This window comes from Myotis yumanensis, unplaced genomic scaffold (genome assembly GCF_028538775.1).
Source record: "Myotis yumanensis isolate MYYU_CA2020_CCGP unplaced genomic scaffold, mMyoYum1.0.hap1 SCAF_10, whole genome shotgun sequence".
In the NCBI taxonomy this organism is placed as follows: Eukaryota; Metazoa; Chordata; class Mammalia; order Chiroptera; family Vespertilionidae; genus Myotis; species Myotis yumanensis.
Genome location: NW_027223761.1, coordinates 76,432,504 through 76,447,030, shown reverse-complemented (window position 1 = coordinate 76,447,030; position 14,527 = coordinate 76,432,504). Strand labels below are relative to the sequence as shown.

Below are 14,527 nucleotides of genomic sequence, written 5' to 3'. Positions count from 1 at the left end.
CGAATAAGCAAAGCCGGGTTCACACCCAAGCCTGTTTCTAACAAGGATCCTAGAGATTCCTCGTTGGGGCCCCGCCAGGGATAGGATTAGGCACAGTGGTTCTCAACCTTCTGGCCCTTTAAATACAGTTCCTCATGTTGTGACCCAACCATAAAATTATTTTCGTTGCCACTTCATAACTGTAATGTTGCTACTGTTATGAATCGTAATGTAAATATCTGATATGCAGGATGGTCTTAGGCGACCCCTGTGAAAGGGTCGTTCGACCGCCAAAGGGGTCGCGACCCACAGGTTGAGAACCGCTGGGCTAAAGGGACACCCGATCTCGGTCGCTCCTCCCACCACGCACACACCCTACTTATAAGAAAAAGAGGCGAAAACCTGGCGTCTATTTGGGGACCACGGCTGGTGACTCGGAGCTCTTTTCCTACCGCCCCCCTTCCTGGGCCCCCACCGGAGATGCTGGCCCCCAGCTGGGCACTAAAGCCCGAGGATAGCCAGTCGGAGCGTCCCTGGCCACGCCCACCCTTCGCCTCTCGCCCCTGGCCCCGCCCTCAGACCCCTCGCCCCCGGCCCCGCCCCGCCCCGCCCCAGCCAGCTCAGTCGACGTCCGCGCACAGCCGCCATTTATTGTGCGACCCTGAGCGCCTCAGGTCAGTGCAGCGGGGTGGTCCGGGTCTTCCCTGGGACCTGGTCCCGATCTGACTGTCAGAGCCGAGCAGAGAACGCAGGTTGGGGCCCCAGCGGATGGGTCGGGATCCGCGACGGCCTGGGACCTCCAGGGCAGACGCCCGGACTCTTGGACGCTGCAGAGCGGTTGCCGGGTAACGGTGCCCTGGGCCCGCGCGTTGCTGGGCTCCCTGCGGCTCAGTCCCCGCGGGCCGCAGCTCCTGCTGAGTGAGACTTGGGGCGCCAAACGCATCACCCAGCCCAGGCCTCGTGCTGAGTGGGTACCTCGCCCAGCTGTGCGCGCCCCTGGACCCTGCCCTAGGAGCAGAGGGTCAGCGTCTGCCCTGGAAGCTCTGAGCCTTCCCTGCGTCCTCCTAACCTTGGGCAGTTAACGCACTTCACTGGGCCTCAGTTCCGTGGGGGTCTGAAATGTTAGAGCTGGGAAGAACCCTAGTTCATGTATTTAAGCCGCACACCCCACTCCTGTTTAATAGGTAAGGGTGCCTCGCATTTGCTACCCAAGGCGTACCTGGAGCTTTGCATTAACCTTAGGATTGCCCTCAGGGTTTGTATTATCATTTGCATGGGATGAATGAGGACTGAGGCTCAGAGAGGTTGTGCATTTAGCTGAGGTCACACAGCTTGTAACTGGTGAACAAGTAAGCCGCAGCTTGTTTGTGGCAGATTGCAAACCCCCAGTTACAGGTGCATTATATGACTACTGAACCTAGTTGTCAATCAGAATCCCCCGGAGAGTGTTTAATCTAAGATACTTCTGGGTACTGTCCCGGGTTTACTGACCAAGGAGCTCTGGTGCTAAGGCTGAGGAATCTGTATATGGGGGGACAAGTTTTTGGATGATTTCCATGGTCCGTGGATAAATTTTTTGGAAACACTGGGTACGCCATGCACCTCTTCGCTCAGAAACAACTGTGCGGTGATAAATCTAACGTGCCCGGAAAAGAGAAGTCACTGGTGCGTGGCGCCATCAAATTCTAATCCCTCCTGCCAATCTGTAGTTCCTCTCCACTCCTCAGAAACAAGCCAGATTATATTTTAAACTGTTTGGACATTTAGATGCAGATTGTCTCACCTCTGGTTACACAGCCAGGTCCCAGCTTCTGGCTGAGCCAGTCTGTCATGATCAGAGTTAAGCATTAGCACCTTCCTCCATCTCTGGAGGCCTGCCGACTGCCCTCCTCCTGGTCTCCTTCCCACCAGGTTCAGAATCACAGCGGTTGATACTGGCTTTGGAGGAACATTTTGCAGAGTAGAGTCTGCCGTAGAGGGAGGCCTGGAAGCTTTCTGGAGGTTTCGCCACAAATAGTGAGTGTCCCTTGGCCTTAAGAGCAGTCAAGTGAAATCGTCCCGCTATTATCATTCATGACATTTATAAACAGATTTGTCTTAAAAATAACCGCGTGGCTCTTAGTCCTAGAAGGCTAATGAACCTGAAAAATTCTGTTTAGAGTTTCATTATTATTAATTGCCATCATTTATTCTGCCTTCCTTAGGGATTCTGGTTCACAATGGCTGATGAACAAGAGAAAGACTTGGAGAAATTTCTTAAAAATGTGGATGAAATCAGTAAGTACCAGTGAATCGTAAACAAATTAAATCCTAACTTGGAAAGGTGGAGCGACTATAAAAGAAATGATTAAGTTTTTCCTGGGTTGCCTGACAGGTTTATTATGACTTAAGAAAAAAATGTGATAGAAATTAAACAGAACGGGTATTGAGAAAGAGGTAATATTAGAGCCTGGAGGATTTTCTGGCTGTTCATTGGTATCAGAGAAGCTGTTAACATTCTGTGGGAATTCAGGCCGATCGCCATATTTTGCCTTTCCCATATTTTGTCCCCTTCATGTAGAATCAGGTCACAAGGAGCTTCTGTTTCCCCATGGCCAATGAGCCTAGCTGTTCCCTCGAGATCACTCAGGTGCCCCGATGATCAGTCTAGGACCCCTCTTGTTTTTAGAGTAGAATTATTTGTGTTTTTGAGCCGCAGAGGCAAAATCAATGGCTTTCCCTTATGATCAGTGAAATTACATCGATGGCTGATGGTTAGCATATCCTGTCTTTCTCTAGGCAACGCCCTTCCCCAACTAAAGCAGTGGGATCTCAAAGAACATACTCTGATCCCACAGACCACATTCAAGAGATTCCAAAGCAGTCAGTTCCTATTCGCACTTCAGGGAACTTGTCTGAGGATAGAAATAAGCAAACAAACAAAACTTACAAATCCAGTAGGAATGTGTTGAAATAAGCCAGAGAACCTGCCAGAAACAGGTGCCAAAGAATAAAATAGTTTTTAAATAGTTTGGGTGACTTGACAAATGATATATTCACAATGTATTCTTTGTGTTTGTCATGGGCCTCTCCTCTGCCCATCCCTAAATGTCGTGCTGTGGACTTCTGGCCTTGGCCCACTGCTCATCTTTCTCTTCAAGTGATCTAGAAACTCACGGTGTTAACTACCCCGTTTGCTGATGGCCCTCACATCTCAATTGCCACCCAGCTCTTGTTTCTGAGTCGACTGCTATATCCACTATATACCCCACAAACACAGCAAACTTACTGCTTCCAAAGTTGTTATACCTTCCCTCTCTGCCTTCCTCTCAAATAAAACCTGCTTCTCCTACCTTCACCCTCATTCTGGTCTCAGTAGGTGGCTCCACCACTCAGAAATGTACAAGTCACGTGGGACTCCTCCCATCTCTCAGCCCTGAATCAGCCACCGAGGTTGGCTTCTTTCTCCAGCTCCATCCTCCCTGCCCTCCCTTTGTTCTGGTTATCTTACTCAGACTCTTTCAACAACCCTCTGATTGTTTTTCCTGCCTCCAGGCTTACACTCCCCACAGAGTAATGTATCTAAAATGCAAATCTGACCCAGACACTTCTCTGCTTGGATTCTCTCCACAGTCACAATACATTTCAAGTTCTCATCAGGACTTAAAGGCCTCCCATGACCTCTCCTTACCTCTGGTCTCCCGAACTCACACTTGTGCAGCAACAAAATGCTTTCAGTTCTTTAAACATACATATCCTAAGAGTTTATACTCTGTGTGATGTCTTTGTCATTCCCTCTGCCTCCCCATCTTTCTTTACCTGGCTAACTTTCATTTATACTCAAAGTTCCTTCAGATACTGCCAATAGCTCTCTCTGTGATGATGAAACCATTGTATATAACCTGCCCTGTCCACTATGGTAACCAGAAGCACATGTTTATGGATTCTATACATTCATTTCTTGGGTTCTTGCTATGTATTGAGTATTGCAAATAACAGGAGAGTACAGTAACAATAAAAAAGAGTTACTTTCCTTCATGGTATCTGCATCCAATGGGGAAACAGACACTAAACAAGTAATTTCAAGTGTGATGTATGGTACAAAGAGAGACTTGCAAAGTTCAAGAGACTCTAACTCAGTTTAGGGAGGTGTAGTAATCTGTTTGGGCTGCCATGCAACATATTTTTTCCCCCAAGTTCTGGAAGCTGAGAAGCCCAAGATCAAGGTACTCCTCAAATTACTTTCTACATTCAGTACAACTTATTTATTTTAAATACTAGTGGCCCAGTGCACAAATTCATACACATTGAAAGGAAATTAATTAGAAGAAATATTTTAATATTGCTATTTGCCCTTTCTCTATAGTAGAAGTGTCAGAGATGAAAGAAAATTAGTAAAATGTACATGAAAATAATATATAAATTGATTAATAAATAAACAATAACATGATATAACAACAACAAAGACATGATATAAAAAGAACAAAAACATGATAAATTATAAAAACAACATTGATAAAATCAATGACTGATAAATTGATTAAACTTATTCTAACACTGAGGCCAGTATCAGATGGGGACAAATCAATTCTTGGAATCAGTGTTATGCCCAGATTTCAAGATTTCCAAGAAACCACATCAGGGAGCCAGCCAATCCGATGCAAAAGCATAAGAATCTGTATTTCAAGCTAGCTTGAGCTCCCCATCCACCAGACTCACCGACACCACGGCAAACCGAGTGGCTGAGAGAGAGAACCCTGCCTAGAGACCGGTTATATAGGGGGGGTTGGAGTAAGGGGAGGAGAAAGGACTGTGCTCTGCCGATTGGCCAGGCACAAGCCGGGTCTTGTTACACAGGATGTGGTCATCTCTATGGCGTGCACGTGCCTTGATTGTCATTGGTTAGTTTAAAATCCCGGGCGTGGCCAGCAGAGGCCTGGGCTTCCGGGAAGAAGGGGGGGGTGGTCTGAGCACATGGCTCCTACCCCAACATGGAGGATACGGGCAAGATGGAGGGCATAGCCCTCGCCCTTTCAATCAGAACAATCTCTCTTCCACAGATCCTGTTAATACGTCAGCTTCAATTATGTTAGGTCACAATTTTTTGATAATAAATCTAGTACCATTACAAAGACCCCATTTACTATTAAGATTTCTCAGCATGATGATTGCACCTACTTTCAATTCTAATTTATGACACAGCATTCCCAAAGGAGTAATACTTTTAAGAAATTCGATGGGAAATTTTTCTTTTTTGGCATCATCCATTGAACCTAGTATTATTGTCAATTACACTGTCCTCTCTGAATCTTAATGCAATATCCATTCCCCAGCCGTTTTCATCATGTGGGAAAAGAATAGGATACGTCATTGCATCTAATATAGGAAACAGGATACTGATTTGTTTCATTTTAGTGGCATTCAGATTATTGGGATCTAGTTTACAATGAATGAGCAAGTCCCTTTCAAAAGAAGGTCCTCCACCTTCCTTTCTGAATATGATGGCAACTTCGGTTACACGGGAATAATTATATCTACCCAGATCACTATTACGATCATATTTAATCACCATTGTTATTTCCATGCAATGATGCTGCTTTCTTTCAGCTTCAATATGTCAACAAAAACAACCAAATTCACGATCGACAATGACAGATCGAAACATACAGGTGCAATTGGCACCAGCGAGAGCTTTATATGTATCGCACATGCGAGAGTCAACTTAGCCTTTTATAAGTGTAGAATAAAGTTGCTTAATTAGACCTGCTTTCTGATGTAGCTAACTTTTTCCAGCCCAGTGAAGCACCCCAACTTCTCTTTCAGGTAATGTCAGCAACACAGCAGTAAATATCAACACGAAGCAGATTATTGTTGTAGATCACGCAGGGAGAACAAAGGGTGAAATATTTAACTGTAGCAATGTTTGACTGTATTCTGCACAGTGAGAAAACCTGAAGTCATTTTCAAGGTCCACCATTTCTTACTTCTTTTCAGTCGGGTCAAGTTTTTAAGCTATCTAAATCTCTGTTTTCTGGCTAATGAATAGAAAATAGGATTCCATCGAGTCTCCTATCTACCTACTCCAGGACTTCTGTGAAGATTAAATGAGATGAGGCATGGGAAAACACTTCACAGACATTTGGTTACAGTGTAAAGTGTTTCCACCTGAGGCTAGTCATTGCTAGGGAGAGGAAGCCAGGTGTTGCTACTTGACGTCATTACCCGGACAGTCGGACACTTAGCATATTAGCCTCTTATATAGATAGTATTTTTATTGATTTCAGAGAGGAAAGGAGAGATAGAAACATCAATGATGAGAGAGAATTATTGATTGGCTGCTTTCTGCACACGTCCCCCCCCCCCCCCCCCCCCCCCCCCACTTCCAGGATCAAGCCCGCAACCCAGGCATGTGCCCTGACCGGAACTGAAACCTCCTGGTTCATAGGTAGATGCTCAACCACTGAGCCACACCCACTGGGCTACATTTAGTACAATTTAGGTCAAAATCCTAAAAGTGTTTTGTTTAGAATTTAACAAGCTGATTCCAGAGTTCATGTGGAAGATCAAAGAGCTAAGAATAATCAAGAAATAAATAAAAATATAATCAAGACAATTTTGCAGAAAAATTAGAAGGTGGGATAGCTCTTGTAACCAGATGGTCAAGATTTATTATAAGGCAACTAGAGGCCTGGTGCACAAAATTCATGCACTCGGGGGTGGGCTCCCCCAGCCTGGCCTGTGTCCTCTTACAGTGCGGGAGACCTGTGATTGATCACCCCAAAGAGGTAGGCCCCACCCACCCAACCGGGGCTCCTCGATGGATTGCCCCAAAGACGTAGGCCAGAGCCGGGGGTCCTGCCTCCACGGCACACACGAGGGACTGTGGGAAGCCTGGCGGAAGCTGCTCAGAGCCATCTTGTGATGGCGTGAGGGCATCACACGTGAGGGCATGATGACTACTTCGCCTTTTATTAGTAAGGATAGTAATTATGCATGGAAGTTTGGTGCTGGAAAAGGTGAGTAATTCAGTAGAGTGGAATGAAGAGCCTAGAGCAGATTCATATATGTAACAGGGGTGGCGCAACACATCAGTGGGGAAGGTGGCAACCTTTTAACAAATAGTGCTGGTGCCCTACACAAAGTCAACTCCAGATGGTTTAAATACCTTAATGAGAAAAACAAAACTTAAAGCTTTTAGAAGACAATGCAAGATAGTACATTTGTAACCTTAAAATACACAAAATATTCTCTTCAATACTCTTGAAAAACAGATGAAAACACAAAGCACACCCAAGGACAAAATGTTCACAACTACCTATAATTAGTTCAGAATATATAAAGAAATCATAATAAGAAAAAGACAAACAACCCAATAGAAAATTGGCCAAGAATAGGAGCAGGCAGTGTTAGGGTTTTGGCCAGCGACACAGCCTGTGAAAAAATTCACAACTAAAAACAGAAATAGAGAGGAGGTTTATTTTGCTTTTTCTGAAGGGAAAGGGCCAGTGCATTGCTAATCAATACAGAGGCTAGTAGTAAACAGGGGCCTGCTCTTTTAAAGGGTGATGGCTGCTGTTGCTAGGTGACAAGGAAGGGAGGGGGAATCGGGGGCTGAGCGGGAGGTTGCTGTCCTAGGGAGGTGTCTTATCAGTATTTTTTTCAAGCCTGTAAAACATGCTTAGAGCAAAAGTTATGAAGAGTTCAGAAGAGGCTTGTTTGAAGAGGAGGGGGAAGGGAACTTTCTACTAATTATTCCTGAGTTGTAAAAACAGCAGGGAGGAGGAGTATGCAAGAATATAGCCTTGAGCCCTAGCTGGTTTGGCTCAGGGGTAGAGCCTCTGGCTTGTGGACTGAAGGGTCCCAGGTTCGATTCCAATCAAGGGCACATGCCTGGGTTGCAGGTTTAGTCCCCAGTAGGGGATGTGCAGGAGACAGCTGATCAATGATTATCTCTCATCATTGATGTTTCTATCTCTCTCTCCCTCTCCCTTCTCTAAAATTCAATAAAAATATGTTTTTTTAAAAAGAATATAGCCTTGAGAGTAACTTGTCTTGCAGTTTGAACAGAGGGGCTGTTTGAACCACATGAGCTAGCAGTCTTGGGGTTTAATTACCAGGTGCTTCTCATAAATTGTGGAAGGCCACAGCAAAAAAAAAGAAGGCCTTCTTTTTCTATCCTAATAGGCAGTTCATAGAAAAGGAAATCCAAATGGCTTACAAACTAACACAAAGATTCCCAATCCCAATCATATCCAGGAAAATGCTAATGAAAATATTATAGAGATGTTCTCATCCATGAGCATGGTGCAATTTAAAAGTTTGGCAATGGCAAATGTGAGAAAGGAAGTAGAGCCATGGGAACTTGTGTAGACTGCTTGTAGGAGTAACAATTGATACAGCAATATCCTGAAAAATATCTTGCATATGTGCACAAGGAAATATGTACACAGATGTTCAATTTAGCATTTCTGTAGTAAAAAAATTAAAATTGCAAAACACCTGGATGTCTATCAATAAGAGAATGGATTAACTATGGTTTATACCAGCGGTTCTCAACCTGTGGGTCGTGACCCCTTTGGAGGTCAAACGACCCTTTCACAGGGGTCGCCTAAGACCATCGAAAAACACATATATAATTACATATTGTTTTTGTGATTAATCACTGTGCTTTAATTATGTTCAATTTGTAACAATGAAATTGGGGGTCACCACAACATGAGGAACTGTATTAAAGGGTCGCGGCATTAGGAAGGTTAAGAACCACTGGTTTATACAGTAATTTAAATGAATCAACTGAAACTATCTGTAGGTTGCAAAAGAATGCACATTTTATGAAATCATTTATTTAAGATGATTAAATACACACACATATGTAACAGTGAAAAATGCTCAATCCCTCCTCCAGAATCCTCTGATTCTGTCTAAATTCTAGCCTGCATTGTTCCCATAGCCTTCAGGCAAATAGCTCCTGCTATAGATATGCTAATCATTAGAGGAATTCTGCTTGAGCCTAGAGTTTTTGGAAGAACAGCCCCTGCCATGAGGTACCTCTCTCTCCTGAAGAGGTGGGGAAATATGTACAAAATAATGTATGTTTATCAAAGATTTGCAGGAACCTCGAGACTGGACTCAGATCATCAGGGGAACAGAGAGATTTAGAGATTTTGTGCTCTTCCTCAGATCCCTGTGGTGCCCAGATGTCTGGGATCAGGATCGTCAATCACCTCTTGCCCTTTCCATCCTCCCCGCGCCCCCCCACCCCCCCACCCCCCTTGATTTAAAAGGGGCCTGAACTTTGGGCTTGGAGAAGATGGATTTGAGGAACCTGTAAGGACCCCATATTCTCAATTGGGCATCTTCTCTGTCAATAAACCTTTCCTTACTCCAAACTCTGACGTTTTGAATACTGGCCTTTTAAAATGTCAGGCTGTGGGAACCACACCAGAGTCCCGGATGGTCAAGGCTAATTAGAGTGTGGAGGCCTTGTTAATAGTACGCCGGACGGCCAAGGCCATTCTGAACATGGGAATCTTAATCAGAAATGTCCAAGGACTACATAGCTGCAAGGCCACGGCAATCTCATGGTACGCTGTGCCCTTCTATAGACAAATAATTGATGTCATTGTTGTTAACTAGCCTTCTTTGTCTAAGGAGTATATACGTGTTATTGACCAGCCAGTGAGCTAGAGAGAGGAGAGAGGCAGCAGGCACAGAGGTGCTACTGCTATGTAAGACTAAGAGCTCGTGGACAGCTCAGAGATAGCTACCATGTGAAGCCAGTGTAGGCAGGGGAAACAGGAGAAGCTGCTGAGCCAGAGACGCTGGAGAGCTCGGGCAGAGAGCTCAGGTGCTGCTACCATGTGAGGTGGTGAGTTTAGAGGCAGCGTACGGCTGCTCAGATAATAACTAAGGGTACAGAGACTGCTATTACTGTGTGGGAAAGATATGTGTTTACCAGCTGGTGTGCAGCTGCCTATATGGGATTGCTGTGAAGGACTGTTGTCTGATGGCTATATGGCCACTGGCTTTTGCAACAAAGACTCATTCTTATACACCCACAACTTCTCATGACTTCTCCGTCTAAGACCTGACATCCAAGAAGGTCCAGCCCTAGACAGAGGGGCTTGGACCCAACAGTTAGTACAATGGGCAGGGTTTGAGAAGGAACCTGCCCTGATACTTGGTGTAGTCGAGGAGAGTTCAGAAGAATATATGGACTCAGAGCAACTCAGAGCAGCAGTGCTGTGCAGTGCTCTTCTGTCTCTGACACAGGCACATGAACTTAGCACATACACTCTAAGAGATCACGAAAATGGTCACTAGTTCCTTTCTTCCCATCTCTTGCATCTGGGTTGGCCATGTGAACTGCTTTGGCTAAAGGGATCTTTGTAAACATGACACAAGCAGAAGCTTGAAAAGTAGGTGTGCAGTAGGGCTTGCTCTCATGCCACTCTTAGAAACCCATGCCAGGAGATGAGAGACACTTTTCCTAGTTGCTCCCATTGTTCCACCTAGCAGCCAGCCAACATTCAGAAGAGAGCCACTTGGATGACTGACAGCTGGCCATGAACATGGATGAGCCCAGTGGAAACCAGAAGAACTGGCCTGTTAAGCCTAGCCCAAATTGCTGACTTAGAGAATTGTGAACCAAATAAAGCTAAATAAATGGTAGTTTGTTTTAAGCACTAAGTTTTTGGGTGGCATGTTACGCAACAAAAGCTAAATGATACAAAATACTAAACATTAAAACACGCTGGAAAGGGATACTTAGTAACTTACAGATGGTGTGGGAACAAAAAATGTCAGTTATATTACTCTTTACTTGTTTGAAATATTTAATAACTAAAAAAGGTAAAAAAAAATTACCTTGAAAAGTCTTTGGAAAATGAAGAAATAAGAACAGGAAAATGCCTTTGGAGAGACTGAGAGTGTATCAAAACCAATGGGAAGAAGCTGGTAGAATGGGAGAGGTTGAAAATATTGAGGAGAGGGCGTAATTAATTGGTGATGCAAGGTTCCTGATTATGCAAAGCAGGATGGTGGTATGGTCAGCACAGGACGAGAGATTCGCTTCATTAGCAGGAGGGATACTCTTTCTGTGCAGTGGGAAGGAGGGCGGGTGTGGATGTGGGCACTCTAGTGGGAAGGAGAATGGATGGTGGTCCAGTTGAGTTAGGACCACCTCCCCCAGGCATCCATCTGTCTTTCTCTATCAGTACTCAGCATCCCTGATTACAGGCTCAGAGAATTGAAGAGTTGGATTCATTTTAGAGTTGGAGTTTTGCCTGGCAGGTGGGGTGGTGGCCAAGTGATGAACCATGGAACCTAAGCTGGGTGGGCAGTAAAGTGAAGACAGATAAGGGTAGGATTAAGGGCTATTGTTTAGTAATGTTCGAGCTGCCTTTATTTACCTATTTGTCTCCCACACAAGATTGCAAGCTCTTTAAAAATAAGGATCATATATATTTTTTAATTAATTTTTTACAGAGAGGGAGAGGGATAGAGAGTTAGAAACATTGATGAGAGAGAAACATCGATCAGCTGCCTCCTGCACACCCGCTACCGGGGATGTGCCTGCAACCAAAGTACATGCCCTTGACCAGAATCGAACCTGGGACCCTTCAGTCCACAGGCCGACACTCTATCCACTGAGCCAAACCAGTTAGGGCAATAAGGATCTTTTTTAATCATTAGTGTTATCTGTAGCATTCTGCATGATATCAAACTCATAATAAGCTCTCCATAAATTAATTGAATTAAATAAGTGCTTAAAATTCTGTTCCTTGAAGGCCATGGTTAAATTCACCTGCACCTTTTCCCAGGCAAAACAAATCCTGTTCTTAGGGGTGTTTTTTAACTGGTTCTAATAACTCTAATTTTTGTTTTCTATTTAGAACCTTCTTTAAGAAATGGGTAGGTGTTGGTTAAAGGGTATAAACTTCCAGTTGTAAGATGAATATGTTCTGGAGACCTAATATGCAGCATGGTGATTATAGTTAACAATACTGTATTATATAGTTGAAAGTCCCTAAGAGAGTAGATCTCAAATGTTCTCACCATACAGAAAAAAAGTAATTATATGAGGAGATGGATGCATTCACTAAGCTTATAGTAGGAATCATTTCACAATAGGTATCAAGTCACTAGTGTACACCTTTAACTTGCACCATGTTATATGTCAACTAGAGGCCCGGTGCACAAAATTCATGCACAGGTAGGGTCCCTAGGTCTGGCCTGCGATCAGGGCCGATCAGGTTCCCTGTTTCCCTGCCTCCCCGCCTCCTCCTCCCCTCGCCACCTGCGTGCCACCACTGCTGGTCACCCGCCATATTCCACACCTCCCCCTGGTCGTCAGCGCACATCATAGCAAGTGATTGAACTCCCGTTCTCCTGGTGGAACTCTCGAGGGTACACTTTGCATATTAGCCTTTTATGTATATAGATTAGAGGCCCGGTGCATGAATTTGTGCACAGGTGGGGTCCCTTGGCCTGGCCGACAATCAGGGCCGATCAGGGCCAGCCAGCCAGGGGGAAGGACCTCGGGAGGTTGACTGGCTGAGGGAAGTTGGCTGTGGGAGCACACTGACCACCAGGGGGCAGCTCCTGCATTGAGCATCTGCCCCCTGGTGGTCAGTGTGCATCATAGCGACCGGTCGTAATGGTTGCTTAGGAATATATATATATATATATATACATATATATATACATTGTATCTGAATAAAGCTGGAAAAATAAGAGTTCTTCCTATGCCTGCTCCACACTGTGCTTTCTAATGAACCGTCTTTCCTATTGAAGACCTAGTTTGAATGATTCACGTCTGACTTGTTCTCTAGCCAGTTTAATCCAGGAGATGAATTCTGATGACCCAGTTGTACAAGAGAAAGCAATCTTCAAGACAGAAAAGAGGCTACTGGTCACAGAGGAAGACCAAGACGAGGACGGATGCAGGACCACCTTGAACAAGACCACGATCAGCCCTCCACAAGCTCCTGGGAAGGTTGCCTTTTTCTATTGGGACTTATATACCTAGGCACAGTGAAGGGTCTGTGCTGAGGCGGAGCAGGGAGTAGTTTAATCTCAGACTGTCTGCTGAGGCTGACAGTTTGTTTTTTTTCAGACTCACTAGATGTATTTTCCACAAGGAAGTATAAACCCTGATTTTTTTTTTCCCTTGCTCCCTCTGGTCACCTTTAAACAGTCCTTTGGGTTTGTTAAAGGGAATGACCCTAGTCTCCATGTGTAATTGCATACTTATTAGTCATCATTGTTTCTGAAATTTGTTTCTTTGCTTTTATGATAACCTGTGGCCTGCAGAACGCAGATGAAATGAATGCAGGTAAGGGCGGCATCTCTCTTCCCAATGTGTATGACTTATTTAGGATCATTATTTATTTACTGGCTGCAGCTTCCAGACCCTTAAATTATAGCCTCTGGGTTTACAAACATCCCATGAGCAAAAACCTACTGGTCACCCAGTTCTGTGGCTGGTAGTCAGAGGGAACAGCTTGGAGGCTTCTCTCTTTTCCCCACTCAATCTTTTGTGTGAACTGAATTCAGCTGTTGTGTATCTTCCAGTTTACACTCAGCTGCTCAAGGGATCAGATCGTTTTTGTTGCTCAGCTCAGAAGCTCATTATGCTAAATAGAACAAAAAAGTGAGGCTTCAGAGAAAAACTCTTTTTAAAGCCATAATTCAAATTTGAAGCATAGACATAGCCATCATGTATAATAATACATGACAGATTACCATGTCAAATTAAGATGATTTCATTTTAGTTATGTGTGTGTGCATGTGTGTGTGCCTACATGTGTATGCATGAGAGTGTGGACCTAACACCTTAAAGTAGCTGTCTTCCAAATGTGAGATAAGGAACTGATTTTAGTATTGGATTTTTCTTTTTAATATTTGAAATTATTCTGCTGTCAGAGGCCTTCTTGGCATCTGTGGAGAAGGATGCAAAGGAACGAGCCAAGAGAAGAAAGGAAAACAGAGCCTTAGCGGATGGTAATTGTCAGCCTTCGCTTTTCCATAGCTGGAATGATTTGTGCTGGAACCAGTCTATCTGCTGATGTTTGAGGACATCAGGACTCCCAGTGGGTGGGTTCAGATGGACCTTGGCAGAGGGACCCGACCAGGCAGGAACCATTGGTGGCCTGTCTCCTGACCCTGATGCAGCGAACAGGGAGCAGGACATAGCTGTCGGTCAGCCTCCACAGTCCAGTCTGTTTCCTAAGCATGTGGGCAGACTTGGCAGTCAGATTGAGCAGTGCTAAATGGCACTGGGAACAGGGAGGCATGGGAGTGAGGTACACTGGCTAGCCTGAGGCATAGATGAAGAGGTAAAAAAGAAAAATGAAACTAGAAAACAAAGGTATGAGAAGGGAGAGGAGAAATGAAAAGAAGTACAAGTTGTGTGTGGGGGGAGCACTCATGACAGAATGCTTTCAGTGTTGACCTTATACCACCCAGTGGCCCGTGAGCTGCAGACTGAATGATAGCATATTTGCTGGAAAATTCGTGGTTTGACCCTTTTTATGACATCGGATGTGTAGACTTGGTCTTTGTGGCA

General features: G+C 44.6%; 1 protein-coding gene across 2 annotated transcripts in view; it reads left to right on the top strand.

The window, feature by feature from the left end:
- The first annotated feature begins 578 nt into the window (after positions 1-578).
- TTC12 (tetratricopeptide repeat domain 12) overlaps positions 579-14,527 on the top strand; it is a 49,491-nt gene continuing 35,542 nt past the window's right edge. Inside the window, exons 1-5 of one of the 2 annotated variants that reach the window (XM_070426943.1) lie at positions 579-653; positions 2,184-2,256; positions 12,792-12,955; positions 13,273-13,294; positions 13,885-13,962. In XM_070426943.1, the coding sequence (XP_070283044.1) occupies positions 2,199-2,256; positions 12,792-12,955; positions 13,273-13,294; positions 13,885-13,962 (322 nt within the window). In that variant the 5' untranslated portion in view covers positions 579-653; positions 2,184-2,198. Of the gene's footprint in view, positions 654-1,919; positions 1,996-2,183; positions 2,257-12,791; positions 12,956-13,272; positions 13,295-13,884; positions 13,963-14,527 lie in introns of those variants that run through there. The other variant, XM_070426944.1, reaches the window with a different exon arrangement.